Raw genomic sequence first — 12,683 nt, forward strand, 5'->3', positions numbered from 1 at the left:
TATGAGTAAATAGCAGCCTAAGGTATAAAATATACCTAAACTTGGAAGATACCGTAGAAAATACGAAATCCTTAGAAAAATATCACTTAATGTTTTCGTAATGGCTAACCCTATTTTGGGCGTGTCCGACACGCTCTTGGCCGCTTTTTTTTATATAAGAGGGTACAAACGAGCATGCGGGATGCTGTATGCTAGAGACGCCGCGAATACTCGTTGTATATTATTCTGTATTCGGCATCACTTCACTTGTATTTTTTCTGGTCAAAGCCAAAATATCTTTTTGACTTCTCGTGCTAAAACTTCGTATTTAAACTGGTTCTAGGCCACATAAAATGGCTTTTTATGCTCTCGTGTGTAAAGTAAAATATTCGCCTAAAGCTAAGGCAATCAGGTGCCAAGTATTTTATTAATTCGTACTAGAAAACGATTGGCTATCGACTATTTTCTCGCTCAAGAAACGAACAAAAGATATAAGATCCTGTGTGAGTAAAAGAGACACATATATTAATAGTTGATCGCTGGCTGTTCACACTGTCGGCGAGAACTCGCTCTTACATCTTTTGTCGCAGCGACAAGAGCTATAAAACTCGCTGAGCTATAGATACTCGCTCAGCGATGTCAGCTTGGCGGCTGCCCCGCTCGAGCGAGTCGAGTGGAGTGAGTAATCGCCCGTCGCACTCGAACACTCGCTTACAGCTAGCGAAAGAACTACACTCGCTTCTCGCTGCTCGCCCACTCGTTTCTAGTTACTCGCTCTACTCGCTTCTCGCTCATCGTCGGCGGTGGGACAAGTGCCTAAAGTTGATAATCGTTTGCACGTCATAAAACAATAATGCCAATAGACGTGTCTGTCAACTTGAAAGTTCGACTTCAACAACATATTCATTTGATAGGAACTTGTTCAAAAATTATTTTTAAACAAGTTGGTAGACCACTTATTTGGCTGATGGTATAATCTACTATTTTTCCTGTACAGGTGGACGCGGGCGTGGCGGGTTCCCGGCGCGCGGCGGCGGATTCCCCGCCCGCGGCGGCTACGCCCCCGTCAATAGCTACGCCATGCCCGGATTCATGGTCAGGCCGGTGAGTCGGCGACGTTATGCTTAGCTTAGCTCTAGACTAGTCAGCTTTTTAGTGCAGCTTGTTGCCATGGTAATGTCTCCTGAGTAACTTATTAAAAGTATTATTTTATGGGGTACAAATCCACTAAAAGTTAGAAGTTGTGACAGTTTTAAGGCAATTCCTTCATGGCTCATCTCCTAAGCATACTAGTATATATTGCAAACTTTTTTCTAACAAAGATGTCTCCTGAGTTACGGGACCGAATAAAAACACTAAAAAGTTGATTGAACACTATTCACTAGAGTGAACGGGTCGTCATCTTTTTCTTATTTGTTATCCTGCCTCGTTGTCCAAGAGACAACAGTGATAGAGTTTCTTAAAAAAACTGTTATAATACATTTTACTAATGTGCTTAGGAGACTGTCCATAAAATAATGGGCTTATAACTACGACAAAAATAGACGCTCGATTAATTTTAACCACAGCAAACATAAACTCACGGTTTTAAGTTGTACAGGGGACGTAACCATGGCAACGAGGTGCAAGAAAAAGTTATCGACCCGAATAATCCTTTCCCATCGTGTTTTTAAGGGCTACCTAGTTTTTAGCGCTGGTCAAAGTGTATATAGGGGGGTGAGGGAGGATGGGCGCGTAGCGCGCCGGCTCAAGATAGGTTGGTCAGAACGTGCACGATTTTAGGTATCTTCTTATTACCAAAACATGTACATTTAAATAATGTAACGTGTCTACGCGGCAAAATAGATCTAGTTTTCTTATTATGCGACGCGACGTCGTCGGCGTCGGCGGGTAACGACGAAGACAACTATCAAAAATCCCTAATTGTGTTTTTTTGTATGTAATTTTTTTGTATTTCATGTGTCATTTTGTGTACCTATTATTTTATGTATAATTTGAATTTTACAGCGCATTGCTGTTTAAATGTAATGGTGTAATTTTTGTTGACAAATAAATAAATGAGAAAAAAAAAACATAAACAAGACCTGCCGCGCAATGTTTACGCCGTACTAAGGGGTTTTTTTGAGACAAACTGGATATTTTTCTATCGAACGAACTACAGGTATTCGTGTGTCTACAGTGTATGACTTTTTTATTATGAGAGGGAGAAAACGAGTAAGCGGGTCATTTGATGGAAAATGATCACCATTGCCCATGAGTACCTACTGCTCAAGGAGTCATTTATAAAGTAAATCCTCAAATACCCTTACAGTTTTAAAACTAAAGCTTTACTGATGATGATGATGTCCTCCATGTCGTGTCCGACAAAGGCGAACCTTTAGGCTTGTTTATTATGTGCCCGAATATGGCTGGCAAAGCCAAACTTAGTCTTAAAGGTGCTATTACAGGGCGCGCAATGTAATTGACCACTATCATTATACGTGTAAGTGTAGGAAGGTCTCGGGCGGGTCTTTATAGTAAGACGTTTGGCATCCAGGTGTTCCAAGCGATGCGTCTCAAAATTTGCAACAGCCTTATTTACAGAGCTGCGCCATTCCAGTCTCTGCTTCGCGAGATCTTCCCAACTCTCGCATGGGGTGTTAAAGCTTTACTAGTAATGATGCAAGGGGTTAAATGAGTGTAAGAAAAGCGCTAAAAGCTCAGCGAGTGTTTTGATCTTGTGCAGGTCTGTGAGGCTACTTTTCGCGTGTTGTTGTGTGAGGCCGTATACTACGAAATGCAAAAAAATAAAAATAAGACCAGGATAGAAAGGGATGGGGAATGCGATTGCGAACGTTAGCACGTTAGACAATACGGCCTTAAGCCGAGTTTAGACTTGAAAGGGAAATCGTGCAAGTTGCATTACATCGCGGCGCTCGATTGACCACTACAAACTCGTTGGCTTTACGGCCTCGCAATGTAATTGACCACTACAAACTGGTTGGCTTTACAGCCTCGCAACGTAATGCAACTTGCACGATTTCTCTTGCATCTCGGCTTTAGAAATAAGGGGGCGTCCATAAATTACGTGAGACATTTTTTAGGATTTTTGACTCCCCCGCCCTCCTTGGTGAGATTTCGTAAGATTTCCTTAACTCCCTCCCCCTCCCCAAATCTCACGTGAAATTTTTTGAAATGTGTTTTGGCTGTAAACCGTTGGATTTAAAAAAGAAGAATACAAAAAAAAAAATCTACATATTAATTTTATTTACGACTAGCAAAGACTAGTATTTCACTGTGATAAATTAAATAATTTTAACTTAAATTAATAAACTTTACTTTCACGCAATATTACACGGTTTTCTGTTGAAAAAAAATTACGTGATATTAGTCAAAACCCCCCTCTCCCCAAGTGAGATTTGGAAAGATTTTACTTGACCCCCTCCCCCCCTTTATGACCTCACGTAATTAATGGACGCCCCCTAACCAGAAATAGGAATCCACGCGGGGCATAGTTTTGTGACAGGTAGCGAGTTCCTATATCGATTATCTCAATTATCGATGCTTGTTCCATATACTAGTGATCATTCCAAGTTTTGTTTGTAAAAATAATATATGTTTTTATCAAAAGTGTGAAAATCGAACAAAATAATAACGTAATTCTCTTCTTTTTTTTTTAATGCTGCATGCCAAATTTTTCCACCACTGTAATCAGTTATACATAGGTTTACAAATAAATCACTTGACTTTGACTTTTTGACGTTGAACGATTTTGATACTCATCACAATTGTTTTTCTTAATTACTGTCCCATCTGCTGTTGTTAAAAAAAACGATCAGAATTTGTTCCAAATTTTCGGTCGTTACATCTCCGTCTTGACTGATGATCGATTTCAGGTGGCTGAATGGCAAATAAATCATTTAAAATATGCTTTGTGTGAACTTCATCAGAACAATACTTTCAAAATACACACCATACTGGGGGCGATTACTAGTATACGGGACGAGCATCGATAATTGAGATTATCGATGTAGGAACTCGCTACATGTCATCAATTAATAGAGTTAATAGAGTTTGCAAAATGTATAATTCCAGTTTTTCTGAAGTTGATATATTTAACACATGTCTCCAAGAGTTTAAATTGTTACTTAGTTATTATATATGTTACACATTCGCATGTTCATGTTAGTTTTCTGCCTGTATAGGTGTCCATAGTCTTTTAAAGTAATGTCACATTTTTAAATTATTACTTTATTCCTAAGGTTAGTAATATGTAATAATAACCTGTGGTAACTTTACTGGTTGGTGTATTAGCTAAGTTTTCATTTGTACCCAAATAAACATTAAAACATTAAAAAAAATCCCCGTGGATCCCTATGTCTGGAAATGACGCTCGCTCGTAGTGGCGCCGTTAAACCGCCACGCCCCGTTTGACGTGCACCCGCTTCACTGCATTGGCCCTCATAATTGTTGCTTATTAAACGTGCTTTTATAAACGCTTTCGCTGACGTACCAATTAAAAATCGCCTTTTTATGTTTGTTAGTCACACCTATCATTTAATTGGTTTGTATTTCAAACGCCTTTCGAAATTGGCTTCGCCTCGAATCGAATCGGCTTTGATACTTCACCTATTTCCCAAGTTTTAGGGGCTGCTTCACCATCCATTGATTAGCGGTAGCTTACCTTCTGGCAAGGGTGGCTGCAACCATATTGAATACATAAAAATACATATTTCCGTTTGTGACATTTCAATTCTTAAATCCTGAATCCTTATCTTTAACCGTCGGTTAACGCTAATCAATGGATGGTGATACAGCCCCTAAAACCGATTGGTATTGTCACCATTATTCAACCCTCTTCCAGGCTCCGCGAATTTAGATATGCTACCACAAAATTAATGATAGTTTTCTATTGTTTACCTATAAGGGATTAATTGAAAAAAAAAAAAAACTAATATTTTTTAGGGCTTCAATGAGGCTATCGTTTTTTGTCTCACTAGATGGTGCACTGTTGCGTGAGGTTTTTAAGTATGGCTTTCAAAGTCTGTTATTACGGGCGTGAAAACAAAGTAGATTAAAATCATATTTAATACACCTTAAAACCGTACCATGAAAATATCAAGCATGCCACAGTTGCATAGTCCCCGTTTTGTTCGGAAAAAAGGGAGGACAAAGGTTTCTGAAAGACAAAACTGGCTCAGAGCACAGACATTCATTACCCCGGAACGCATATTTGCCATAATTAATTTCAGATATTGCAAAATATTCACAAAATTATTCTAATTATAAATAAACCCGTGTAGCTCACCCAAAGATTATGAGATTTCACATTTCGGAGACCTCACGCTACACTAGCGCCTCTAGCGGCGAATTCATTCGCGATAGCCCTCATTGATTTTGTATTTTATTATAAATTTTGCATGTGCCAATGGCAATGTGATTGCTTTATGCACTATGCCTGGAAAAGGGTTACACCGGAGGCTATATTGTCTATTAGGGTCCACAGACGCAATAACGGTTGTGGGTTTAATTTTACCTAATTCAACCGATCGGATTTCTATTCAAATTTTGATATTATTCCGTCCGACGGTACAGTTGTAAAAAGTCGTAGTTTTTTCACACACACGATACATACAACGGTATTGCTTGAACGGTTCAGTCACAAAACAGATAGGTACAGATATCAATCTACATACTTTTCTCAGCGCTCGAGCAACGCACACATAGAAACGTGTCACTCGGAACGAGTGGGACCAGTGCGAGCGCGAGTGCCATCCGCTCGAGACACGCGTCTGTGAACTTTTTTGTGCAATAATGCAGAATGCGAATTTATTATACTTTCAAATATAATAATCAGTGTCGAGATCGTCGCAAGATATTTTCTGTGACGTAATATAACAATGACGTTAACATTAAAATATTTTAGTTAATATTAATTTATATTTCCATTCGTCCCGTTTCATTCTCAACAATAAATCCCACAACTAGATACAAGTGCCACTACCGCGGTAGTTTTTTGGTGCATAAGCCATAGTTGACAACCTTAGAGCGACCGCCGAGCGTAGGTATGAAAAGTGAAGTACAGTCAAGGGCAAAGATATCGACACGGCCAAAGTTGCAAAAATATGTATACACGGCCTTAATGTTAAGTGCATAGAGTCGCGTATACATATTTATGCAACTTTGGCCGTGTCGATATCTTTGCCCTTGACTGTACATACGTATGAGATTGACTTCTGTACCGTGTATCTGTTTTGTGGTTCAGTGTTATCGTTAGGATTATTCTGTCTGTGGGCCCTGTAATGTGCGCACACGATCGCTTTCGCCATTTCTTTCCACTCTCATCCAATAACGTTTGACAGAAAGAAATAGTGATTGTGATTGTGCCTTGACAATTATGGCCTAAGATTTACAAAGATTGCCGATTAAAACTCGACAGACTCCAGTTTTATTTTGAGTAGTATACAGTTCCATAGATAGGCATCATTGTATTTTGTCCTGTATGTTGTGCTATGTCACAATAAGTAGCATTTTTTTATATAACCACTGTATAATTTTTCAACTGCATCAAACTTAAAATAATTTACAATAAAAAAAAATGTTCTCTCTATTTACTTATATTATGCTCATCCCCGAACTTACAATTTAGTACATATAGTCAGCATCACAAGTAAATGAGAAGTTGTGGTGCTTAATAATCTAAGCACTTATTACCTTGGCAGTAGAGTCGTGTGTAGATTGATTTGAGCATTGAGCACCATAACCATTCATGCACTTCTGCTGCTCATTGTACAGTCAAGGGCAAAGATATCGACACGGCCAAAGTTACAAAAATATGTATACACGACTTTATGCACTTAACATTAAGGCCTTGACTGTACATTTTTCTTTTAACTCGCACCATTTTTACTAACAGCATAAAATGTGTCGAAACTGTATTTTTTTGCAACAATTTCAATAGATGCTTTCAGCTTACCGGTTTGCATGGCTTTATTTACCTACATCGCTTTCCATTACAGAAACGAATGCATAGAAAGGTGTTCAAAGAAATGCAGTCAGTTTGTCCCGTTTCACTTCTCGTGTTGAGTTCCTGTCATCTTATGTGACATATCTATGATGCTGTTCATTTGTTTCGGAAGATAAAACAGAGACTGCGCCACAGACATCTGTCACATAAAACAATAGGAATGTAACATAGAATGGTGGAATAGGGCCATAAATCTAATAAAATGTACCCTGCGTCTACTTGCTATAAAATCTCTCACTAACTCAAAATATTAACTTCATGTTAAATCTTCGGTTGGTGAGTTCATTTAGTAGATGCAAGGTCGTTTATATCTTGACAAGTTTGTGCATGTCACGCGTTAGAACCCTGTTGCAGTCAGCATTTGCCGCATTTATAAAAAAAAACTTGGTAAGTGCAGCTGAAGTTCGCTGCGACAGAGTATTACCGAAAGTAACACACCAACTTGCCAAGTTATAGTTATCAGATTTATGTAAAAATAATTACTTATCCCGCCATGTCTGCTATTTCTTTGCCGTTAATATCTCTGCATTCTTTTCAGAAGTACCTGTTTTAGGAACTGCATTTTGCAGGTAATACCGCTGCTGCACATATTTGCTCACGTGCTCAATAGTAGAACGGTTGAAATGATTATAGAATGAGCAAGCTTTGATAGCGCGCGTATTAAACGCGTGCGACTGAACTTTCGGTTTCGAATTTCGTCGTTAAATTGGACTTCGGTTGAAACTAGGACGAAACCGGTGCGTACCACTACGGTAGAGGCGTTGTACAATGAGGGCTATCGCGTATGAATTCGCCGCTAGAGGCGCCAGTGTAGCGTTAGGTCTCCGAAATGTCAAATCTCATAGTTTTTGGGTGAGCTACGCGGGTTTATTTATAATTAGAATAATTTTGTGAATATTTTGCAATATCTGAAATTAATTATGGCAAATATGCGTTTCGGGGCAATGAATGTCTGTATTTTGAGACAGTTTTGTCTTTCGGAAACCTTTGTCCTCCCTTTTTCCGAACAAAACGGGGCAACACTGTGGCATGCTCGATATTTTTATGGTACGGTTTTAAAGTGTATTAAATATGATTTTAATCTAAACATTGTTTTCACGCCCGTAATAACAGACTTTGAAAGCCATACTTAAAAACCTCACGCAACAGTGCGCCATCTAGTGAGACAAAAAACGATAGCCCTCATTCTCCATACAAATAATTTACGCCGTCGCTATCGAGTACGGTCACTGTTAATTCATGGTAGTGGTAAGGTGAGCTTTCGCGTGGCGTGCACTTTTTTTTAGAGTGACTAGACTATTCATCGAATAATTATGGGCTAGATTTTTTTTCGAATGGGAGTTTTTTTTTTGTTCTATTGTCAAGGGAACAAAAAATTACAGATGAGGAACGTCCAGGTTCGGTAGTGGGGGACCGTGACTTTAAGTCGGTGTGATCAAAGGCGTACGTTTTTCTCTTAACTTTATATTTTTTTTGTATGATTACGTTTTTTTATATGATTGACAAAAGAACTGACGGATTATAACTTTTTCTAATGCAGCAGTTTCGGTTTCGGTTGGATAATAGTCAAATGCTGCAATCCTGTTTAGCTTCGTCGCCTGGGAAAAACCGGACTTGTAATAAACTAAATACAGCGTGTGGTTCGATCAACCTTTTCTTGTACCTCGTTGCCATGGTTGCGTCCCCTGGACAACTCTTTAAAACCATGAGTTTGTTTTGTGTGGTTAAGTCATCGAGCGTACATTTTTGTTGTAGTTACAGTCGAGTTCATAGACTTGTAGGCAAAAATTTGATCAAAAATATCTGAACACGCCTCTACGCCGTTACAATAGAGTCGTGTTCAGATATTTTCGATCAAATTTTGGCTCACAAGTTTATGAACTCGACTTTACAAGCCCATTATTTTATGGACTACCTATCTATATCCTAAGCACATTAGTTGCATACATAATTACAGATATTATACAACAGTTTTTAACCACCATCACTGTTGTCCTTTGGATAACGGGACAGAGAAACAAGAAAAAGTAGATAGACAATCAAACGTCTCAAAAAAATACGCTCGTTCGTACAATACGTGTTTGGACTTGTCCTAGTACCGATCATTTTCTTAAATCAAGCCCTGCCGTGCTACTATTGAGCATGAGTACTCACTCATCCATCGTAGTCAATCCATAAATGCTTCCAAGGCCCTAGAACTCGGCGTAAAATCAAAGTTGTGATGAAAAACGTTTCTAGGAGCGTACAGGTAAACTAACCCAATAATCGTCCGAAATAATCCGAAAGAATTGAAAGACTTGTATTAGGTATGTAATAATATTTTATTAGAACATTTTTAATTTCTGTGATTGGGAATGAGAACGAGTATATTCACTGTCTCCAAACATAGTGATTTGACAAAGTCACACGTACACGTGTGCTTCCACTTTGGGGACACTGGAAAAGAGCTTGAAATTACCCCACATTGGTGGCACACGGACAGGGAAGCTGTTAACCTCGTGGGGCGTGGCGTAATTTATATATATATGACTTGAAAAAAATAACTTTACATGATTGATGTTCGGTTAAAATTGTGAAAACAAATTTTTCATCACACTTGCTCGTAAACAGTGTCGTAACATGCAACCCCCCAAATAAAACCCTCGACCTTAATGTGCTTGTCATGAAACCCGTGGTCGGTAAATGAGTGTGATACCGCATGGCGTGCAGGAGCGCGGCGCGCGCACGTCGGGCACATCACATGCTGCGGGGGGGTTTGTTGTGCGCGGAGCTGGCACTGCCAAGAGCGCAGTCAGCGGCATCGGCAATTTTTGAAAAAATATTAGTTTTTCTTTTACAAATATACAATTTTACTCGCAAATGTGATGAAAAACATTGTATGTCGCACGGGCGGTACTAGAATTACGAACATCGACTCATTAAAGCCCTCGGTCTTCGACTTCGGGCTTCTAATAGACTCTCGTTCACAATGTACTATTAATATCCATTGAATCAGCAGTTTGTAATTCGTAGGTTCGTAATTCCTTGTTTACCGCCCTTAAGACACTATTACGTCGGGCCTCAGAAGGTTAAATGAAGTGAAGTGAGTTGTATATTGATGATTTTGTTTTTGCCAACAGCAAGGTGGGTTCATGAACGACGGTCAGCGGCCGAACAAGAGACCCCGACAGATGTAATTATACTATGAATAAATCAACGTCGCGCTGCGCCCGCGTCATATATGTCAGATGTCATTTGTCCGTGTGTGTGTGAGCGTCCCTACAGACTACAGAGTGGCATGTTAATTGCAGTATCATAAACATAAATCTAGCTAATTGTATTTACATAAGTGCATGAAATAAAAATAATAGGGAGTAAGTTATTGTCTTTTGCAGGTAATAAATACTATTACTAACAGGGTGCGTGTTTTATTTTGTTTGGGGTTGGGGGGGGGGGGGGCTGAAAAACAAGTGTTTGTTAAAAATATTTTTAACCCTTTTCCAGGCCTCGCGGATTTAGATTTGCTACCACAAAATAAATCATAGTTTTACGTTGTTGTACGTACCAAATGAGGGATTAATTTAAAAACGAATAATGTTTTTAACGAATTCAAATTATTTTGTACCATATTGTATATTTAGTAAGGTCGAATATTTGTGTACATTTATGTGGTTGCTACATGCACTATGCCTGGAAAAGGGTTAATACAACCTTTTTCGCTGACTACTCTTGCCTTTGATAGTACCAAATTTTGAGTCGATCTGACCACTGGTAGTGGGTAAAATTCGGCTTGCAAGGTTTTTACCTTCAAAATTTCTAATGAAGGTCGATAAAAAAATATTAAAAGGAAGTCGCCCTAAAGCAAGATTCCAAAGATGCTGGTCGCGCTCCTCTCTGAATGGAGGAGCTAATTCTTTCTCCGGGAAAGCTGCCAGCTCTTTGGTCTCTTGTGACTTCTACCAACCTAAGTTACTGACATACGAACGGAACAAGTTAACACGTTGGGCCCCGGCTTCGATCTACTAAGCTCTAACGCTATGCCTACACATATCCCACAGCAGTCACAAATTGGTGTCACTGGCATAGAAGTAAGAACTAAGAAGTCACAGACGTAACATAATCCGGTTGATCCGGTTTGATCACAAAAACGTTGTATTACTGACGTTTATGATCAAAAATTCGTACTCATATGCGCCGGTAACACGCATGTGTGTCAAGAGAATTCGTACCTCTTAAAGGCTGGCATAGCGTAAAGGCTTAGCGGAACGTTGCCGGAGCCGAATGTGATGTGATGATCCACAAAACTCTTACGCTATGCCTACGGATGTCCCACAGCAGTCACAAATACGTGTCACTGGCTTAGGAGTAAGAACTAAAAAGTCACAGACATTGTGTTACTGGGGCTGAATGTGTTAAAAGAGCAAACAGTTTTTTCTTTCCGTGATTGCATGTTAATCACTCATTAATCATTACGCTATCCAGAGCGATTGATATAACCAGCCGAAGGCCCCGTGTTCATGAATTATTTTTCTAATCGGCAACTGGGATTGGGCCGCTCGCCACTGTTCAAAATTTATCAAGAGTTGTACATATTCGTAGTAAATGAAGGGTCCACGGAAATAATGTCTCGTCACCTAAGCAACTTTTTGAGTTATAGCGGTTTGAAAGTAAGATTAGATTTATAGAAAAATATGGCTGTCTATTGGAGGACAATTTTGCCAGTGTCTAGTAGGTTTTGCCGTTGTACGGTATAAAAAAACTAGATAACGAAATACGAGAGGTACCTAATGGTGGATGAACGATGATCGATTTGAAAGTTACTCATCACGAACAATTACTATGGTTACCATTTGCTTAAAAGTTAAAAAAATATATATTATTAAAATATTTTTTTTTTTTAGCCTATTTTTGTGTCCCACTGCTGGGCAGAAGCTCAAAAGTCCAAACTCAAGGTTTGCCAGCGGACAATGGAGCGTAGCATTCTTGGTGTCCGAAGAACGGACCGGATTAAAAACACTGAGCTGCGCTCAATGACTCGAATTGCTGACGTGGGCGTAAAGACGGCCAAGTTGAAGTGGGACTGGGCTGGACAAGTCTGTCGAATGAACCCATAACATTGGGCCAAAATTGTTACGGAATGGGTCCCTAGTGACGAATACCGTATTAGAGGCAGACCGAAGAGGAGATGGAGGGACGACTTAGATGCCTATAATGTGGGATGGCGGAGCTCGCCTTTGATAGGCAGGAGTGGAGCAAGAGAGGAGATATTTTATAATGTTTTCGGATTATTTAATTCAATGGTAAGTTGTAGTGCTTTGCGAGCTCTACATTTTGAGATTGAAATCTCAATTTAAAAATAAGGTGGCTAGATGTTCTTTCCGTGGACCCTTCAATATTGTCATTAATAAACCAGAATTAGCATTAGGTACACCTAGGTACACGGCCAAATTAGGAAAAGTTGTAAGTAGCTCAACAATCCCCGTTCGCGACTGTACGTTGCTTTTATTTAACTTGCTTTTAAAGCAGTGATCAAGTTCACTTGATTTGGTATGGTTATATCAATAGGGTACAGCCAAAAAATTAAAGGCGCATGTCTAGTAATGAGGGCTATCGTTTTTTGTCTCACTAGATGGCGTACTGTTGCGTGAGGTTTTTAAGCATGGCTTTCAAAGTCTTATTACGGGCGTGAAAACAAAGTTTAGATTAAAATCACATTAAA

At 39.3% G+C, this 12,683-nt stretch overlaps 1 protein-coding gene across 2 annotated transcripts in view; it reads left to right on the plus strand.

The window, feature by feature from the left end:
• The window catches only part of LOC141436700 (uncharacterized), a 28,791-nt gene extending 18,409 nt beyond the window's left edge, over window positions 1-10,382 (plus strand). The window contains exons 9-11 of one of the 2 annotated variants that reach the window (XM_074099835.1): window positions 977-1,083; window positions 7,524-7,554; window positions 10,105-10,382. In XM_074099835.1, the coding sequence (XP_073955936.1) occupies window positions 977-1,083; window positions 7,524-7,538 (122 nt within the window). In that variant the 3' untranslated portion in view covers window positions 7,539-7,554; window positions 10,105-10,382. The remainder of the gene's footprint in view (window positions 1-976; window positions 1,084-7,523; window positions 7,555-10,104) is intronic. The other variant, XM_074099754.1, reaches the window with a different exon arrangement.
• The last annotated feature ends 2,301 nt before the right edge of the window (window positions 10,383-12,683 follow it).

The sequence above is a fragment of the Choristoneura fumiferana genome, chromosome Z (assembly GCF_025370935.1).
Source record: "Choristoneura fumiferana chromosome Z, NRCan_CFum_1, whole genome shotgun sequence".
NCBI lineage: Eukaryota > Metazoa > Arthropoda > Insecta > Lepidoptera > Tortricidae > Choristoneura > Choristoneura fumiferana.